At 41.2% G+C, this 15,971-nt stretch overlaps 1 protein-coding gene across 4 annotated transcripts in view; it reads right to left on the reverse strand.

The window, feature by feature from the left end:
* Positions 1 to 11,941, reverse strand: part of pbx1a (pre-B-cell leukemia homeobox 1a) — a 59,309-nt gene extending 47,368 nt beyond the window's left edge. For 2 of the 4 annotated variants that reach the window (XM_085256058.1, XM_085256057.1), the window contains exons 1-3: positions 11,809 to 11,937; positions 3,016 to 3,822; positions 2,133 to 2,206 (exon numbers count right to left, since the gene is read on the reverse strand). In XM_085256058.1, coding sequence (XP_085112184.1) covers positions 2,133 to 2,206; positions 3,016 to 3,200 — 259 coding nt within the window. In that variant the 5' untranslated portion in view covers positions 3,201 to 3,822; positions 11,809 to 11,937. Of the gene's footprint in view, positions 1 to 2,132; positions 2,207 to 3,015; positions 3,823 to 11,808 lie in introns of all 4 variants that reach the window. The other 2 variants (XM_085256056.1, XR_014889649.1) reach the window with 2 other exon arrangements.
* Between the last annotated feature and the right edge of the window lie 4,030 nt (positions 11,942 to 15,971).

The raw sequence follows: 15,971 nt of genomic DNA on the forward strand, positions 1-15,971 counted from the left end.
GAGAGGGGCCAGAAGACGGGCCAAACAACCCCGGTGTCGAAAGGTACGACTGTAAGTCGTAACACAAATCTCTGTCGCTGCTTTTCCATCGGCCAGCGTGTGAACCTGAGCTTGTTTAAGCTTGCTAAATACTCTAAATCTGTGACACAGGAACGACCCCTGCGCAAATAAACAGGGTGTGGGGGTGTGTGAGGTCATCAGTTAAGGCCTGCTATTGGCATGTGCTCCTGCCTTGTTTGTCAGCTGCTTGCCAATGGACACCTCACTGCTCTAATGTCCCATATTGCTGCTGTCAACACTCGCACCACAAAGAAGAGGCGCGTACAAGACACACACACACACAGACACGTGAACATGCAGCACCTATAGATGACGTAAAGAAGAAGGAGAAAAAACACTTCCTCTCTTCAGTTAAAGGTCGAGGAGAAAGCGTTGCTTCAAATCTGCCCTGCTGTACTCATCGCCCCCTGCTCGCTCTTCTTCTCGCAGACACTCTCACTGCAACAGTGTAAAAAGCAGGGAGAAGCTGACTCTTTATAAAGAATATAAAAAAGGCTGACAAATTACAGGCTGTACTCCGCTCGCATACACTGCACTCAGCACATTTGGCTGTAAATGCCATGGTGAAGGTTTGAGTCATTTTCTCTGTCACTGCAGTGAAAGGATTTTCAGTTTCGTCTGCACAAACCTCCTATGGGCGAAGATGAGCCGCGGCTCAGCTCTTCAAACGCAGACAGGGAGGACACAGAGAGGCAGCCATTCACTCTTGATTCCCTCACAAATTGCTTGGGTTATTCTTAACTTTTTATACGTCGTTCTGTCGCCATCAAAACAATGTAGCTATTTAGAGCTCGCTGATTTGTGGTTTGGGAGAAATGTTCCCCAGCCACATTTTAAGTAAAAATAACTGATCCGATGCATTAAAAAAAAGAGAGCGAGAAAATGTAATCCACATTGAATTGAATTATGTTCCTTTTCCAAACTTGGTGCTAAGCGGAGGGGAGGGCAATTTGCAGTCTGGGGGGAGCCTCTCTCGTCAGAAGCCCTGTGAAATCCTGGTTGCCAAGAACGGTGGGAAGAGAGGAGAGGCAGGGGGGAAAAGCCAGGAAAAGGTCCAAGTCACTTTGTTCTTCTTTTTGGAAACGAACTCTGGTTGAACCCGGGGAGACGCCAGACAGTTTACAAAGAGCCAGGCATTACTCTCTCACTTTTCCAAGCCTTGCAATTTAGAAGCAGGGCCCCAGCCTGCTATAGCTTCTTCCTCATGGGCTTCACGTTTTAAATGTGACGAAAATCAAGTGTCTACACGTTCTCCCTTCATTTTTTTTTTTTTTTTTTTTTGGAGGGGGGGGGGGGGGGGGGGCTGTGCCAAACTCTGACTCATAAGAGTGAAGCTTCAGTGAACAACAGTTCATGTTAAATTAATGAAAACGGCATTGCCTCCATACAGCACAAGCCCCGTGTTTATTCTCAGCTGTCTGCATGGCTGCGACGCGACAACCGAGCAGCCAAAGTGACAAGGCTCTCTCAATAATCTCAGACAGCTTCAAAGTTGTGTTCACAGATAAGGTTATATTGGATCTTTTGTTTTATTTCCTCCCCTTCAAAAGCAGCGCTCTGCCACATCCCTCAGAGAATAGTCACAGGCTTTCATCATGTGAGGAGCTCTCCTTTTAATCTGCTGTTAAGAGAGTAATAATTCACACATTCTTTTTCATGACTTTGACCCAGGCTGCGAACATAAACAGAAAATCCCCCTGACCTGTCTCTGCATGCAAAACAGCTCACTTCAGCAAACACCATCAAACTCGGCCAAGGAAAACAGAGAAGAGAGGAGCGAGAAAGAAAGAAAGAAAGAAAGAAAGAAAGAAAGAAAGAAAGAAAGAAAGAAAGACGGTCCCAAAGAGGCCCAAATGTCCAATGACAGCGAGCTATCCAGTGTCAGTGAGGTTTGTGAAAGAAAACATGATGTAAATACATATTTACTGGTTTGGGAGAGTCAAGTCTAGATAACCGTGACCTCTGCTTTTCTTTAAAAATGCTTCAACGATCAAAAGAAGACACCAAAAAAAGAGAGAAAAGAAAACAAGTGATGCTGACACACAAGGAACTGGCCATAAAAGTGACCTTACCTGTTTTCTCCTTTATTTCACATAAGACGTTGAAGAGAGCCGGTTTCATTCTGTGGCAGTTGAGTGCATGTTTTCTAAAAAAACAAACAAAAAAACAAAAACAAAGGAGGGATGGGGGGGACAGGACACCACTTTCCAAATCAGTATTCAAACAAGTGGCAACACAACTGAACTTGCTGAAATCCCCGAAAGGTTACATTTTCCCAACATATCTCAGCTGATTGCACTTCAAAGCATGCAAATATATAAAACTTACAGGAGCCAAAGCATGGGAAAAAATATATTTGTTAAAAAAAATCAATCCATACTTTGTGGGTATAATTCTTTTGAAAATAATTTAAATGCACAATGCATGACTTCAAATCTTTGGAAAACACAGATTTATCCTATGCAGCATCCAATAAAATTCACTCAGGTACTACAACTTGCCTCAAATGTTTGCTATATGTATATTTTATTGCTAGTGCAGGCTATAGAAAGGGATCTGCAACATGTTATTACAGCATAGGATTACAATGTAAGCTCCTTTGTAACAAGGCAGAAGACTCTCACTTTGACTGAGGTGCCTCAGTGCTCCACAGCTAAAACACACCCCCGTGTCAATCTCATATAGCCACGCAATCATTTATAGTTTCGATATATTACCTTAAAAAAATGACAGAAAAGTTTTTGCAAAGAATTTACCACGAATCGTGACAAGTTTTTAGGGTCTTTCTTTCGCTTTCGCGCAGTCACGGCACTTCGGTGGGCGTAATTGCTTTCATTTAGAGGCAGTCTTGATCCGAACCACAATGTTATGATCTCCCCCCCCCCCCCCACCCCCTCTCCATCCCAAATATTTCCATTTTCACGTGAATAAATAAAGTGTTTTGTGAAGCCTCACCTCGCCTGTGCTTCGTCTAAGCTTTGGTCTGTGATGGTCATTATTTGCTGTAATATATCTCCGATGTCCTGCTTTCTTCCCTCTCCGTCCGTCCCTGCCGTGCCATCCTGCATATGCTGCGCCAGGCCGGGGTGTCCGGCCATGCCTACCCCGTGGGAGTGCATCAGCCGAGGCTGCTCGTCCATCCTTGACCACGGTCCCTGCTGCCTCCACTCCAACTTTTAAAATTTTAATATCAAAGAGGGGAAGAGAGGAAAAAAGAAAGAAGAGAAAATATCCTCGGAAATTCCTCTGGATTCCTCGGTGTCTCTCTCCCAGCCCACTCCTCCTTTTTCCTTGGTAAGCTTTTCTGGATTTGGGAGGAGGGAGACTGACAAACCCTCTCTCTCGCTTTCTCTCGGTCTCTCTCCCAGCTGGTTTAGGTGAAATCTGATCTGAATCGCTGCTTTAGGCTTTGGCCACTCCTGCACCGCTACTGTAGGGAAGGAAAAAAAAAACAGGATTGAACATTAAAGGCTCCTAATGTGATTAAAAGTGGAGAGCGTTGTGCTCCTCTTATGAAACCTCCGATATACTCAAGAGCTTGATGCGCCAAAACGCGCTAAAGACTCAACTTGCCTTTGAAGGTTTTGGATACAAAGTACCACCAACTGTTATTGTTTCGCTTATGTCTGGTAACTGACTCATAATCAGAGTGTGGATGAAAAGCCTCCGCCCCTCGAGCCACGATTGGAGAAGAAGAAGCGCGCAAGTCCCACCTCGGTCCTCTCCGAAAACGTCAATCATCTTCCTCGGGAAGGTGGGACACTGTAATAAACATAAAGAGATGTGACCGGACCGGGTGGCAATACAGTGATGGATCGAGGGTGCATATGTAGCCTAATAAATAATTGTGAGTGGCAGTGGAGCTCTGACCCAACAGGACAGCATGGTGGTGCTCGGAAAAGACACTCTGTCATCCGGACTATATATTTTCCTGCTGAATATTTACACCCGTGTAATCAGTCAAAGGAACAATAAATCAAGATGAATTTATTAGAGCATAGAGCAGTTTGTGGAAAGCGTTTTACAAGTCTTGAGTTGGAATATTGGACCACAAGAGTCGTAACAGAAAGCGGTCTAACTAGCAGCCTTCCTCCTTTGGAATCCAACACAACAGCCTACTTGTGAGAGCAATAAGAGCTAATGCTATTTAATAATATAATATATAATAAAGATTACTCCAACAATCAGTTACCCAGTAACAGAAAATAAATCTCATAAAATATCTGGATAATTGATTAAAAAGAAATGTGATCATTTTTCCTATCAGTTTACAGCTGTTGGGGAGTAATACTGCTGGCCAAAATAATTATTTTTTATAATCTAAAACCGCCTCAGTTTATTGAGATGGACTTTTAGGCTTTTGCTATGTAGGCAGTTCAGTATTTCTCACCCTTTCCTGTGTTGGTCAGTGGTATCCTTCATTCCTACTGGTAGCTGCTTCACCCACCTGCTGTTATGACTAGTTTAACTTGGTACCTGCGCACTTCATATTGCTAAAGGTTATTTTGTTAGTCCAGAACGTAGGCTGCTACCGAATGAACTAGCCCAGCTTTCTGTCATTGGATTTCCATTTTAAATCCAATTAAAAATTGCATTAATTAAAAATAAAGCCCTGCATGGGGAGCTCCCTGCTGAGTCGTTATTCCAGCAGTTGAAGTCTCTTATCATCTGATCAGGGTCCATCTGTGTTGCACACACAGTCCAGAGGATGTAGCATCCAAACAGCCCGTCAGGACACTGAATCTGTAGTTTGTTTTAAACAGCTGCCAAAAACTCAGTTTAATACCTTAGCTTTCTCAAAACCTCAAAAGTTCACACAAAATGTGTGCATGTCGGTCGTGTATCAACAAATGCCCTTATATCTGACCGTGTTTGTACGTTGGGTGTTTGGATGTGTCTTCATCCAAACACCTTGTGTTTTGAAAAATGTGAGGGCTTGTTGAATAAAATGTCAAAATTGTGGAATAAAATGTTTTACACGTGGGAAAAAATACAAATATGTAGTCTAATACTTACACAAATACACTGAGAGCTGAAAACCTATAATTTTACTCCTATTTATTTATTTACTGTTTACAACCACAACTCAGCCACTCAAACGTGGCCCCTCAAGTCACAAATTCACAAATTTGCACACTTTGACTTTTGCAGCACTTCTTGTGGTAAATGTGTTGCAAAACTATTACTATTATTTTGCCTGTCATCTTTATGAGTTACTAAACTTAACTGACATTCCTGGTCTCAGGTGGAAAATTACTGATAGTTTGTTATTTATTATTATTTTTATTTAGCAATTAAAGAAGAGGGCTTAAAAAAATCACTATGAAGTTGACACAGCAAATGAAACTATCAATATAAATTTTTTTTGTACCTTTCTTTAAATGTGTTTATTTTTCTTCCAGCTCAACTTTGCCATTTGAAGCCTGTGTGGATAGATTCACCTTTGAAGTGAGCCTCAAGTGGTCATTTGGTGAACTGCACTTTTTTTGGCACCAACGCATTGGCTTCATTTTGTTTTTAGCGGCATCACACGCGAAACCTCGCAAACTTTAAGACGAATACCTGCTGCTGAGAGAACTTTGGCTCTTTGCAAGGCTACTGCATAGATAGCATGCTAACACTAAAGTAGTCAAGAACCGAGAGGGATTTTAAAGCTGAGTGTATGCCGACCCCAGCCCCGCAGCCAGAGCCTGAACTTCGACAGGTAACAAAAGCAGTCATGTTTGTAGCCTCCATTTCTATCTGAGCATGCTTCTAAAGTAGAATCAACTTGGCTTTTTCATCTTTGTCTTGTGTTGTCAGCTTTGTGTTCATACCTAAATGAGACATTATTTCAGGTCATTTTACGGAGTGACGAGAAAGTAATGCAATGAGTAGTGTAACAAATTACTGTGGTGAGTAATGTAATGTGTAATACATACTTTTCTTGAGTAACAAGCTCAACATTGGGAGCCGGTACAGTAGGAATGAAGACGAGCAGATGCAATTAAAAAAGGGCACTGTATCTGCTTTGTCGTATTTACTTTTTGACTGTGACAGCTATTTTCTGACATGTCATAGACCCAATGATTCATCAAGAAATGAATCAGATGATTAATACATCATCAAAATAATTTAGTTGCTGCCTTGCAATAGTATTTCTCCCATTAATGCCTGAAAAATCGAAATTGTAACGTGGATAAACTGCAGTTCTGTGCCTCGGAGTGTGGTCTGTTCTTCTTCTTTTTTTTTACTGGCCGGACAGAAATCGATCAGTCAGTTTTCTCATTACGTGCTGAATAGGGAGGTAGAGTAGTAATTGTCACAAGGGGCAGGGTGAGGTTGAGGGTAGTGGTGGTGATAATGTCTGACACTCAGGAGCTGCAAAGACTGCACAGCACAGCCTTGAAATGGAAGTCTCCAGTCCAGCAGCCATTCGGCTTTATTTTATTCCCTATTTAACTGTGTCATAACGTTGGAGGGGGCCTCATATTTATCTTGTAAATCTTCTGAAGGGAGATGGTGGTTCAGCTGCAATCGTGCATGCTTTAAAGTGAGAGAAAAAAAAACATTTAGGAGTCAAGACAATTAATTTTCTTTTCCTTATATTTTTTACTCCATCATTCAGCTAATATAAAACCGCAGTGTCAGGTTGGTTCTTCAAATCCCAATCTGTGTCAACCCCCCACTCATCAGTCTCCTAAGTTCTGATTTACAAATCAAGGCAGCATTGATTAGCGTGAAATATGATCGAAAGAGCTCATTCTGTTCACTCTAAATTCAAATTTATTCCACTGTAAGCCAATAGACAAAAATGACCTTACTGCTCGGATGCCGTTAGGAAAGTAAACTCTGAATAGAATAAATAAGACCTCATTTGTGGCTCTGATTGCTGTATTGAGATAAAGCAGCATTTTCAGCCTTAATGAAAGAGAAGAAGAAGGGGGAAAAAAATCGTCTGACACTGCATATTTTCCCTCCATTAAAACCAAATGTGTTGTTGCAGCATTAATATTCTCATAAAAAGTAGAGTTTGATTATAATTGCAGATGAATTTTGATGTAAAAATGTTCTTATAAACAGTCGATGTTTTCTGCAGAAGTTGCAGAGTTGTTTTTTGGAGACTAAAAATGCTAAGGAGTTCGATATTCCCAACAGAAATGTAAACTAGTTGAATTTGTTGGCGAAGCTGCTCTGATGAATGGAAGAAGACAGATCGTACCAAAGATTATAATGCATCCGGGACTGGAACTTAACTACGGCATGAACTATAAATAAAAATAAACAGTGGCGTAACATTTTAGAAACTCCCGTTACCTCTTGAAGCGTCCAAAACCCCCCACAAAACTTTATGCACTTTAAAAGCCTGATAATGTGTAATAAACCATGTATAACATGGGTAATTTAGTGGATTACACACTTCCAGATATATTCGCCTGGTTTACCAAACCAGGTGAACCAAAGCACAATATTTCGAGCTTCATAACAAACCGATGCTGACTCCACAGCACATATTCTCTTATCTGGACCAGGGTCAAACAACTCCTCCTGGAGAGAGAGCTGCGGGTCAGGGCAGGGTAAGTTATGTATGAGGTAGGAACACAGCGCGGGAAAGCAGCAACTGCATGGCACAGGAAGTAACCTTGATGAAAAATTCAGTTGTTTGCTGCTCCTGGCGTCCCTCAGGCATGAATAAAGTGAGGCCCAGACAGAGAGAAAAGACCTGGGCTCAGCTTGAAACTACTCACCGACCCACTGCTGAGGAGCACACACACACACTCGGCTAGCATTAGGAGATGGGCACGAATTAAACTTTAATCACGCCTCAAATAGATTAAGCGACAGGAGCCGAGTCAGCATTTCCAAGCCCCTGCTCTGCTTCAGTTGACCATCCTCCTCTGAACTCCTACTAAATTAAATACCCACCCATTCCAGTTTCTTTGCACCTCAGATTAACGATTAAGGAAATTAAATACTTAAACCAGGAGTCGACAACAAAAGCTGCGCATGGTTAATGTAATATTATACATAAATCCTCTGAATGAACAGCTTCTGTTTCTTGGATTTCGACTGCAGACGAAGAAGAAGAAGAAAAAAACTAGATGCGTAAGGATGGAGATGCTTTTGAACCCTGCAGCAATCTCTTGCATCTTTGAGTCAGTGATCATTTTTACTGTGGAAAAAGCCGGATGTGTTTTTGTGCAGCCGAGGCTGGGTCAGGGTGAAGAATGACTGATATGAAGGGGTTGACCTGTCACACAGCATTTGACTTACTATCCTTGGAACAGGATAAAAGGGGAGCCAAATGTCAAGTGATACAAGTGACGCATCCTCAAACGCACATATCCGCACACAGAGAGGGATTTGGAGATGAATGGTTTATAATAAAAAAGCCCCAAAACCCACCAGCGATTCTGTGGATGGCATGTAAAAACAGTAAGATGATCATTTTCATGAAAATAATAGTCACCGGTGGCACTCGCAGTGCATGTCAGCCACAGGATTTCCATGCCCTTTTTTTCCCCTGAGTGTGTCTGTTCTTGCTGTAGGGCCCCTGTAAGCCCTTAGACCTCTTGGCAAAGCGTGGGTTGTGCCTGGTGGGGGGAGATGTGACGGATGCCGGAGCCTCGGAGCCCGCTAGCTACTCTGTGAATTTTCCCAGACTCATTTGCATTCATAAAGAGCCTATTCCTTGTCACAGAGTGTTTTCTTTTTTAGAATGCCTCCAAAAAATCCCGTGCGACTCTTGGTGGGAGTGCACCGGGAAAATCCGACTGTCAAAGACGACAAGACGAATGAATCCCTCTGTCAGACGCGTGCGGCTTCGACGATGACAGATGGAGGAGAGCTGTCCCTCCGTCGATCGGCAGGCTTCATTTTATAATGAATAAATCTGAATTTCGGCCCCTCCCGTAATTACAAGCGTTGCTTTATTTGACAGCTCTATGCGTTTGCTGATGGGGGTGTGATTGTTTGTGCGTTTGGTGGGTGGTGGCACCGACCAGGTGACAGCTTGATCTCATTTTTACATGGGCACAACTGCATTGCATTGTGTAGCGTGACTCTTGCTTTCCTGTGTTTAGCACCAGTCACCTAGAACGGTAGCTGGGTGTAAACATGCTAGTCATCGCAGCATTTCCCTCCCTCCCCTCACCTGCTCTGCCGCGAGCAAAATGTTGCAACGTTTGAAAAGTTGTTCTGTATGCAACCCTGCACTCTGACCTCTTGTGGACGAAGGGCAGGATCCTCATAAGGAATTCTCAGGCCTGGTTTCCCCGTTCTTTGATAAATGAATCCTGGTGGACCTTTTGTGTGTTTACAGCTGTTTCATAAAGCCATCACCACCATTGACATCACCAGCATCGAGCACTTAAGTTGGGGTCAATCAAAGAGAAAAGTCACAATCAGAATGAGGCGCATGATCATCTAATTAGTGAGTAGGCCTTGCCATGTTTCTTTTCACGTCATGTTGAGGCAGACAAAAAAGAATAGGGGTGTTCTTAATCTGCTACAGCATTTAGATGGGTGGTCGACATCTACATCTTCCACATGAACACAAGGACTCGAGGTGTACTGTTACCAGATGGCTTCCCCTGCTGATTGTAGCTGATTGGTGCGTTATTTTTTGAAATAGGCAAATTGTTATATCGATCGAATACCAAATAAATACAGGGCCAGTATTTCTGACAGTTTCAACTTATTAAGGGAGCTTATGTAGGGAAGAGCAGTGTGTCATGACTTATGAGATAAATCATCGTCAATTTGCAAATTCTGAACACATTTTATTGACCACTGAATTACTGTGATTTTTACTATCCACAATAATGAGTTAACACACCTTTTGGCTTTTTATGTTTGGTGAAACTGGGTTTTATGGATACCTGGGATATAAATGTGCCTGTTTCTTGAGCACTTTGGGTCAACCTCTGTTGTTTAAATGTGTTATAGGATAAAAAGATATAACCACAAAAAGGGTCAGACATTTTTCATAGTGCATGTCTGTGGTATATTTTGTCATTTCCAAAAACATAATTAATTTACACACAATTTAGTGAGCTACATTCTGAACTTCGAGGGTAGAAGCATCGATCATATCATGCTAGTGTTGACACAATAGCAGTGCCAACGATACTATCGATATTTGGATCGATCCGCCCATTGAGACAGCGATAAGGTGCAGACCAACCAGACCAACATTTAGGAGTACACAAAACATAGGAGAACAAAATAAAATGATGTTGCCCACAGGTGGCAGGTGGTCCACTTGGCCTATTACCCATAATCTGACTCTTCCTCAATTGCACTCAGTGCTACCACGGGCCTCTAAAAGGCACTCAAGATGCCTGGGTGGGGGCTCTTTTGGCCTGAACACCCTTGGGGAGAAAACACTTATTAGGATATGAACTTGTTTTCCTACACAGTCTTATTTTCTGTCGGCCTAACCAAAGGAAAGACTTTCACCAGTATCACCAAGGCAACACCTAAAGAAAACATCAGCCTTTAAAACATCACAAAGCTCTTTGTTTGAGTGTATTCTTTTATACACGTGTGTGTAAATATGTGCTGTTTGCATAGGTAATGAAGAGGACCTGCTTTACAGTCTGAATACGGGCGAGCTAGCTTACTGCTTTTAGATTATATGCCACGTAGCTTGTTCAGCTGCAAACTCCTGCAAGGATTACCCTTAATTATACTGTTCAACGTGTCATAAGTTAGTTTGGATCCAACTCAAAGTGAATATTCAGTCAACATGAGCTGGAGCTATGGGTCTGTGTTATGTTAGGCCAGTTCAAAGTTGTTAAAACATGGATTTGGAAGCGTGGTTTGTTGTTTCCCTGCCAAAACGTATGCATTAATCTTGGAAGATTAATACTGTAAATCTCTTCTGCTTGTGAAAGTATGAGTTGGACAAAAAGACATGATCAGTCAGTAAACCTGCAGACTACAGACAGCCCTGCTGATGTCATGTGTTTGGACCTCAGTGATCAAAGACCAGCAGTTTATATTAGTCAGTTTTTCCGAAGCCACAATACCACAAGTGCTTAATTGTACATTTTTTATTAATATTTTTACTGTTTCGGTTTTTTCTAAATATAAAACTAAATAGAATTTGCTGTAATTGTGATTTAAAGGTCTCAATTATTAGCACATAATTTACTGTCTAAATGTAATTTGCTGAGTTGTTGTTTGTAATAACCTTCCTCCTTCAATGACAGAAAATAAAAAGGCTTTGAAGAGCATTTTGTTTTTACCCACAAAACAGCCGAAAACAACAGAGCAAGTTGAATGTGAGCAGCACAGATTCTCAAAAACCCTCAAAGAACACGGTACAAGTGGAGGATGATAAAAAAGGAGAACATCTGGTGAGCAGAGCACAGTGCCAGGACAAGACAAAGCCATGTGTCTGGCAATCATATACCTACACACACACAGGGAACACAAACACACATGCACACAGACCCAAACATTCATTCATGCATGCACACTCAAATCTGCCTGCCCCCAAACTTGCAAACAAGCAAAAAAAAAAAAATCCCCCCTACACACAGACACACACACATACACACCCATACACCTTCATTGTGCCAGCGCTCATGCACAGCAGGGTGCAGTTAGAGCGAAAGAAAAAAAGTAGGATGTGATTGGAGAGTCCACTGTTCAGGCAAGACTAATCTGCATACTCAGAGGCTTAGAAGTGAATATGCATGAGAGAATAAAATGATATGCCTTGAAGCAGACCACCCGCTCTCTTTGGATTACTGTACCCACCTCCGAGCCTTTTATCTTCTTGTTGGCATGCAATCAAGCTGATTTAGTGTGCACTTGCTGATGGCTTTACACAACAGATAGGCCTTATAAGGTACATAACTTGTTGAGAAAGAAAAAAAAAATGTCAAGAAAAAGGTTGATTTGCGCTTAAAATGTCACCAAAAGTGGTTAAAAAAATACTTTTGCCCATATGTTTTTTGGCCATAGTTTTTTTTTTTTTTTTTTTATGTCTGATTCAGTTAACTGTAAGTAGATTCAACCATCTGCAGACAGAGAAGCAAAACAGAGAAAATGAATATTTGGAAGAATTGCACAGTATGAGACACAGAGCTCTGATGACCCATCAAATATTGAAGAAATGTCTGCTGGAACAGACTTCAGACAGACTTCCTCTAAGACTGTCCCTGCCAATGAATGAATATTTCATTTCAGAAAATAAAGTGGCCCTGAGAGGCACCATTACCAAACATTCTCCACGTTTAGCTGAAAGTTAGGGTGAAATGATAAGAGCCGTCCATGCATAACACAATCTGATGGGGTAATGCATTGGCATCACATTAGCATGACTGTATTTGACTGAATGACTCTGTGTGTGTGTGTGTGTGTGTGTGTGTGTGTGTGTGTGTGTGTGTGTGTGTGTGTGTGTGTGTGTGTGTGTAGGTTTTCCCAAATGACTAAAATGAGAAACTGGAGAACTCAAATCACATGGCTTTTCAATTTATCATCTTCCTCATTTAGTAAGAAGAAACAAAAGTCAAAGATGTTTAAAACTCACCTCGCATGCAGTTAGAGCTGTCGTTCGACGCTTTGGGGCAGTAATCTAATTTTGAAGAAAAAAAGCATGCAATATGTTTGAACTATGGGCAGCACAGTTGTGGAGAGGTTAGCGGGTTTAAGATTGGCCTTGTGATGACCTGTCCAGGGTGTACCCCGCCTTTCACCCTGTGTCTGCTCCAGGCTCTACTGCCCCTAGAGTAATATGTGCAGAGTATGGTTCAGCAAAGCCATGTTGGATTAAGCAATATCCTACCTGAAGAAGATGGTGTAAGGATGACAGACAGAAAAGCATACAGTGCTTAACAAATTTAATAAACCACCACCCAGTGTGAGGTTTATGTCCTAAATTAACAGTACTGGTAATTTGCTAATCGCCCAAAAAAAAATTTTATGTTACAGTCTGTGCAAGCTATTTAATCAAGATGATAGTTTTAATACTAAAATATAATTATTATTATCCATCAATTTTCTAATTCACTGTTTTACAAAGAAGGAGAAACTAACTGTAGAAAAGCACAAATTAATTTTTTTTACTTGCATTCCTGAACCGAAAAAATAATTTTATTGGTTAAATATTAAGCTTTAGCAATTTATGTCTTCTCAGACAAGTCCAATGTGCTCAAATTTGGTTATAAAAACATGAATTTGGTTAAATATCATTTTAAACTATTTGGTTATAAACTTGTTTTTGACAGATTTCTAAACTATTTGCTTTCCTTATTTTTATGACAGGTGATCTAATAAATTTGTTTATTTATCTTCATAGCTGTGCTTTCTATGTGCACTTATGCAAACGCAAATGGATGCTGATCTTTTTTCTTTTTTTTGCTGGATTGTAGGTCCACTCTGTCCTCTCTCCGAGGACGTGAAGTTAAAAAACAATTTTAAATCCTGAGTGGTGAGACCACAGGAATGTTTTCTGCTTTCAATTCATCTTCGCTGAGTTTAAGTGTCGAGAAAGCGGTGGCATTCCTGCAGCTTGTTTGTGTTGGTCTTCTTTAATTGTACAAAGTTCAATTCTCCACATTCACTATCTTTTACTAATAACAAGTCCTGCAGCATTCTTTTAAGCAATGTTGCGCTGAAATTGTTGAAGTATTTGACCATGCACCTTCCACTTCCACCTTTTTAAAAACACCTCATGTATAGCACTGTATTTATGTAATTCTTTTCACAACATCAGAGTCACATTTTTAAACATACAGATATAGCACATTATTCTTTTGTTTGCATCACTTCCGTGACCACACAGGACCAAACACCAATCAGTCTAACATGCGTGTTTATGGGAAGGAAGCTGAGCGATTCAGCTGGGGTTCAAACCAGGAAACAACTTGCTGTGAGGTGACCATTTTAACCACTATGCCACCAAGCATGCTACCCAGCTGTTCCCAGTTAGCATGTATAGTTGTGCTGTTTTTAAGAACTTCACAAGTCTTCCCGTCTTTTGCGTACGCCATCTGAACTAAAAAAAAGAAAAGAAAAAAAAGAAGAAGAAACAGAGAGGTACGTGGGTTGCAATAAAATCACGTGGGGCTATTAAACTATCATTTCTCAGTTTCAGTATTTGACACTTTCACTTTGGTTTAAATCATTAGCAAATAATTGCATTTTGTTCTAACACATATTTTACACATACTTTATTTTGGAAAGAGGTTTGCACACTCCTGCTGAAGGAGCTTGAATTTCCTTTCCACTGGATGCTACCCGTACCACTTAATTCTCTTCCATTACATTTATTTAACAGCATTATTTACTAACTCCTTGGCTGAGGGTTGTTTAAAGTTTACATATAAAACAAACAATCACCTTATAAATTATGCATTATAATGGAATACACTACCTAAGCAAACCAGTGTTCAGTGCTCAGATGGAATCGAAATGAAGTGGTGGTGCAGCTGCATACAGTAGGATTCAATTGTGAGGGAAAACTGGACGCTGTTTTGCCCTTTTATGACTAAATTTAAGTGAAGGGAGATTGGAGGAAAAAGAGAACCTGTAGGAAGTCACACAGCAACTCATCACAAACATATTTCATGTGTACAGCAAGCTACACTGCATTGCCGAAAATATTCAGTCACCCATCCAAATAATTGAATTAAGATGTTCCAAGCACTTCCATGGCCACAGGTGTATAAAATCAAGCACCTAGGCATGCAGACTGCTTTTACAAACATTTGTCCAAGAATGTGTTCCTCTTAGTGACGTCCAGCATGGTACTGTGATAGGATGTCACCTGTGCAATATTCCAAAGCCAGCTGTTAGTGGCGTTCTAAAAAAGTAGAAGTGATTGGGAATAACACAGCCACAAAATCACAGAGAGGGGTCAGCAGAGTGTGCAGACAACCCCAGACGTCATGTGGCCTTCAGATTAGCTCAAGAACAGTGCGCAGAGAGCTTCATGGAATGAGCTTCCATGGCCGATCGGCTGGATCCAAGCCTTACATCACCAAGTAGAATGCAAAGCGTTGGATGCAGTGGTGTAAAGCATGCCGCCACTGGACTCTAGAGCAGTGGAGCTGTGATCTGTGGATGGACAAGTCCCTCTTCTCTGTCTGGTAATGATGAATCTGCATTTAGCAGTAGCCAGGAGAATGGTATTTGTCTGACTGCTTTGAGCTAGGTGTAAAGTTTGGTGGAGGGGAATTATGGTGTGGGGATGTTTCTCAGGAGTTGGGCTCAGCCCCTTACAGGGAAAGAACTCTTAATGCTTTAACACAGCGGTTCCCAAACTTTTTTCGCTAGGCCCCCCCTTTGTTTTACAAGAAAAATGTTGCCCCCCGCGCATACACGCACGCACTAACACATCCTCCAACCACACACACCCATATTTTGCTCCATTGCGGTTTATTTCACACCTCAAACATTTAGTAAACAATTAAGCAAATACAAATAATCTGCAGGTAGTAAGAAAATAAACTACTAACACTTTTACGCTACGTCCGCGCCTACACGGGTATTTTTGAAAACGCAGCTGTTTCGTCCAAACATAAACGGCGTTTCGAATCACCAAAAACTGAGATTTTTTAAAACTCCTTTTTTGCGTTTAAGTGTGGACGAGGAATACAGAGTTCGTTACACAACGTTAAAGGTATGTGCCTTTTTTTCACGTCACGCTGTGCGCCACGTTATTGTTTACATGAGATGAATTGCAGAATGGCAGATAGTCAGATTAACAGCATTTTGTCTCTATCTTCAGGTTTTACACGCTTACATACACACACGCAGTTACTGTCCCTCCATTTAGAAAGGCAGAGGTGTCACGGTGTAATTGTTTTACATGTAGTTGTAATAATATTCGACATTGCTATCAATACATTTTTTAAAAACTGCCTCTCTGTGCAAAATGGGTTTAAAAACATAAACAACTGTGGGATGTCGTCTGT

This window comes from Mchenga conophoros, linkage group LG18, assembly GCF_057382185.1.
Source record: "Mchenga conophoros isolate Kocher_MC1m ecotype Shallow Benthic linkage group LG18, M_conophoros_male_GT1.1, whole genome shotgun sequence".
Taxonomy (NCBI): Eukaryota; Metazoa; Chordata; class Actinopteri; order Cichliformes; family Cichlidae; genus Mchenga; species Mchenga conophoros.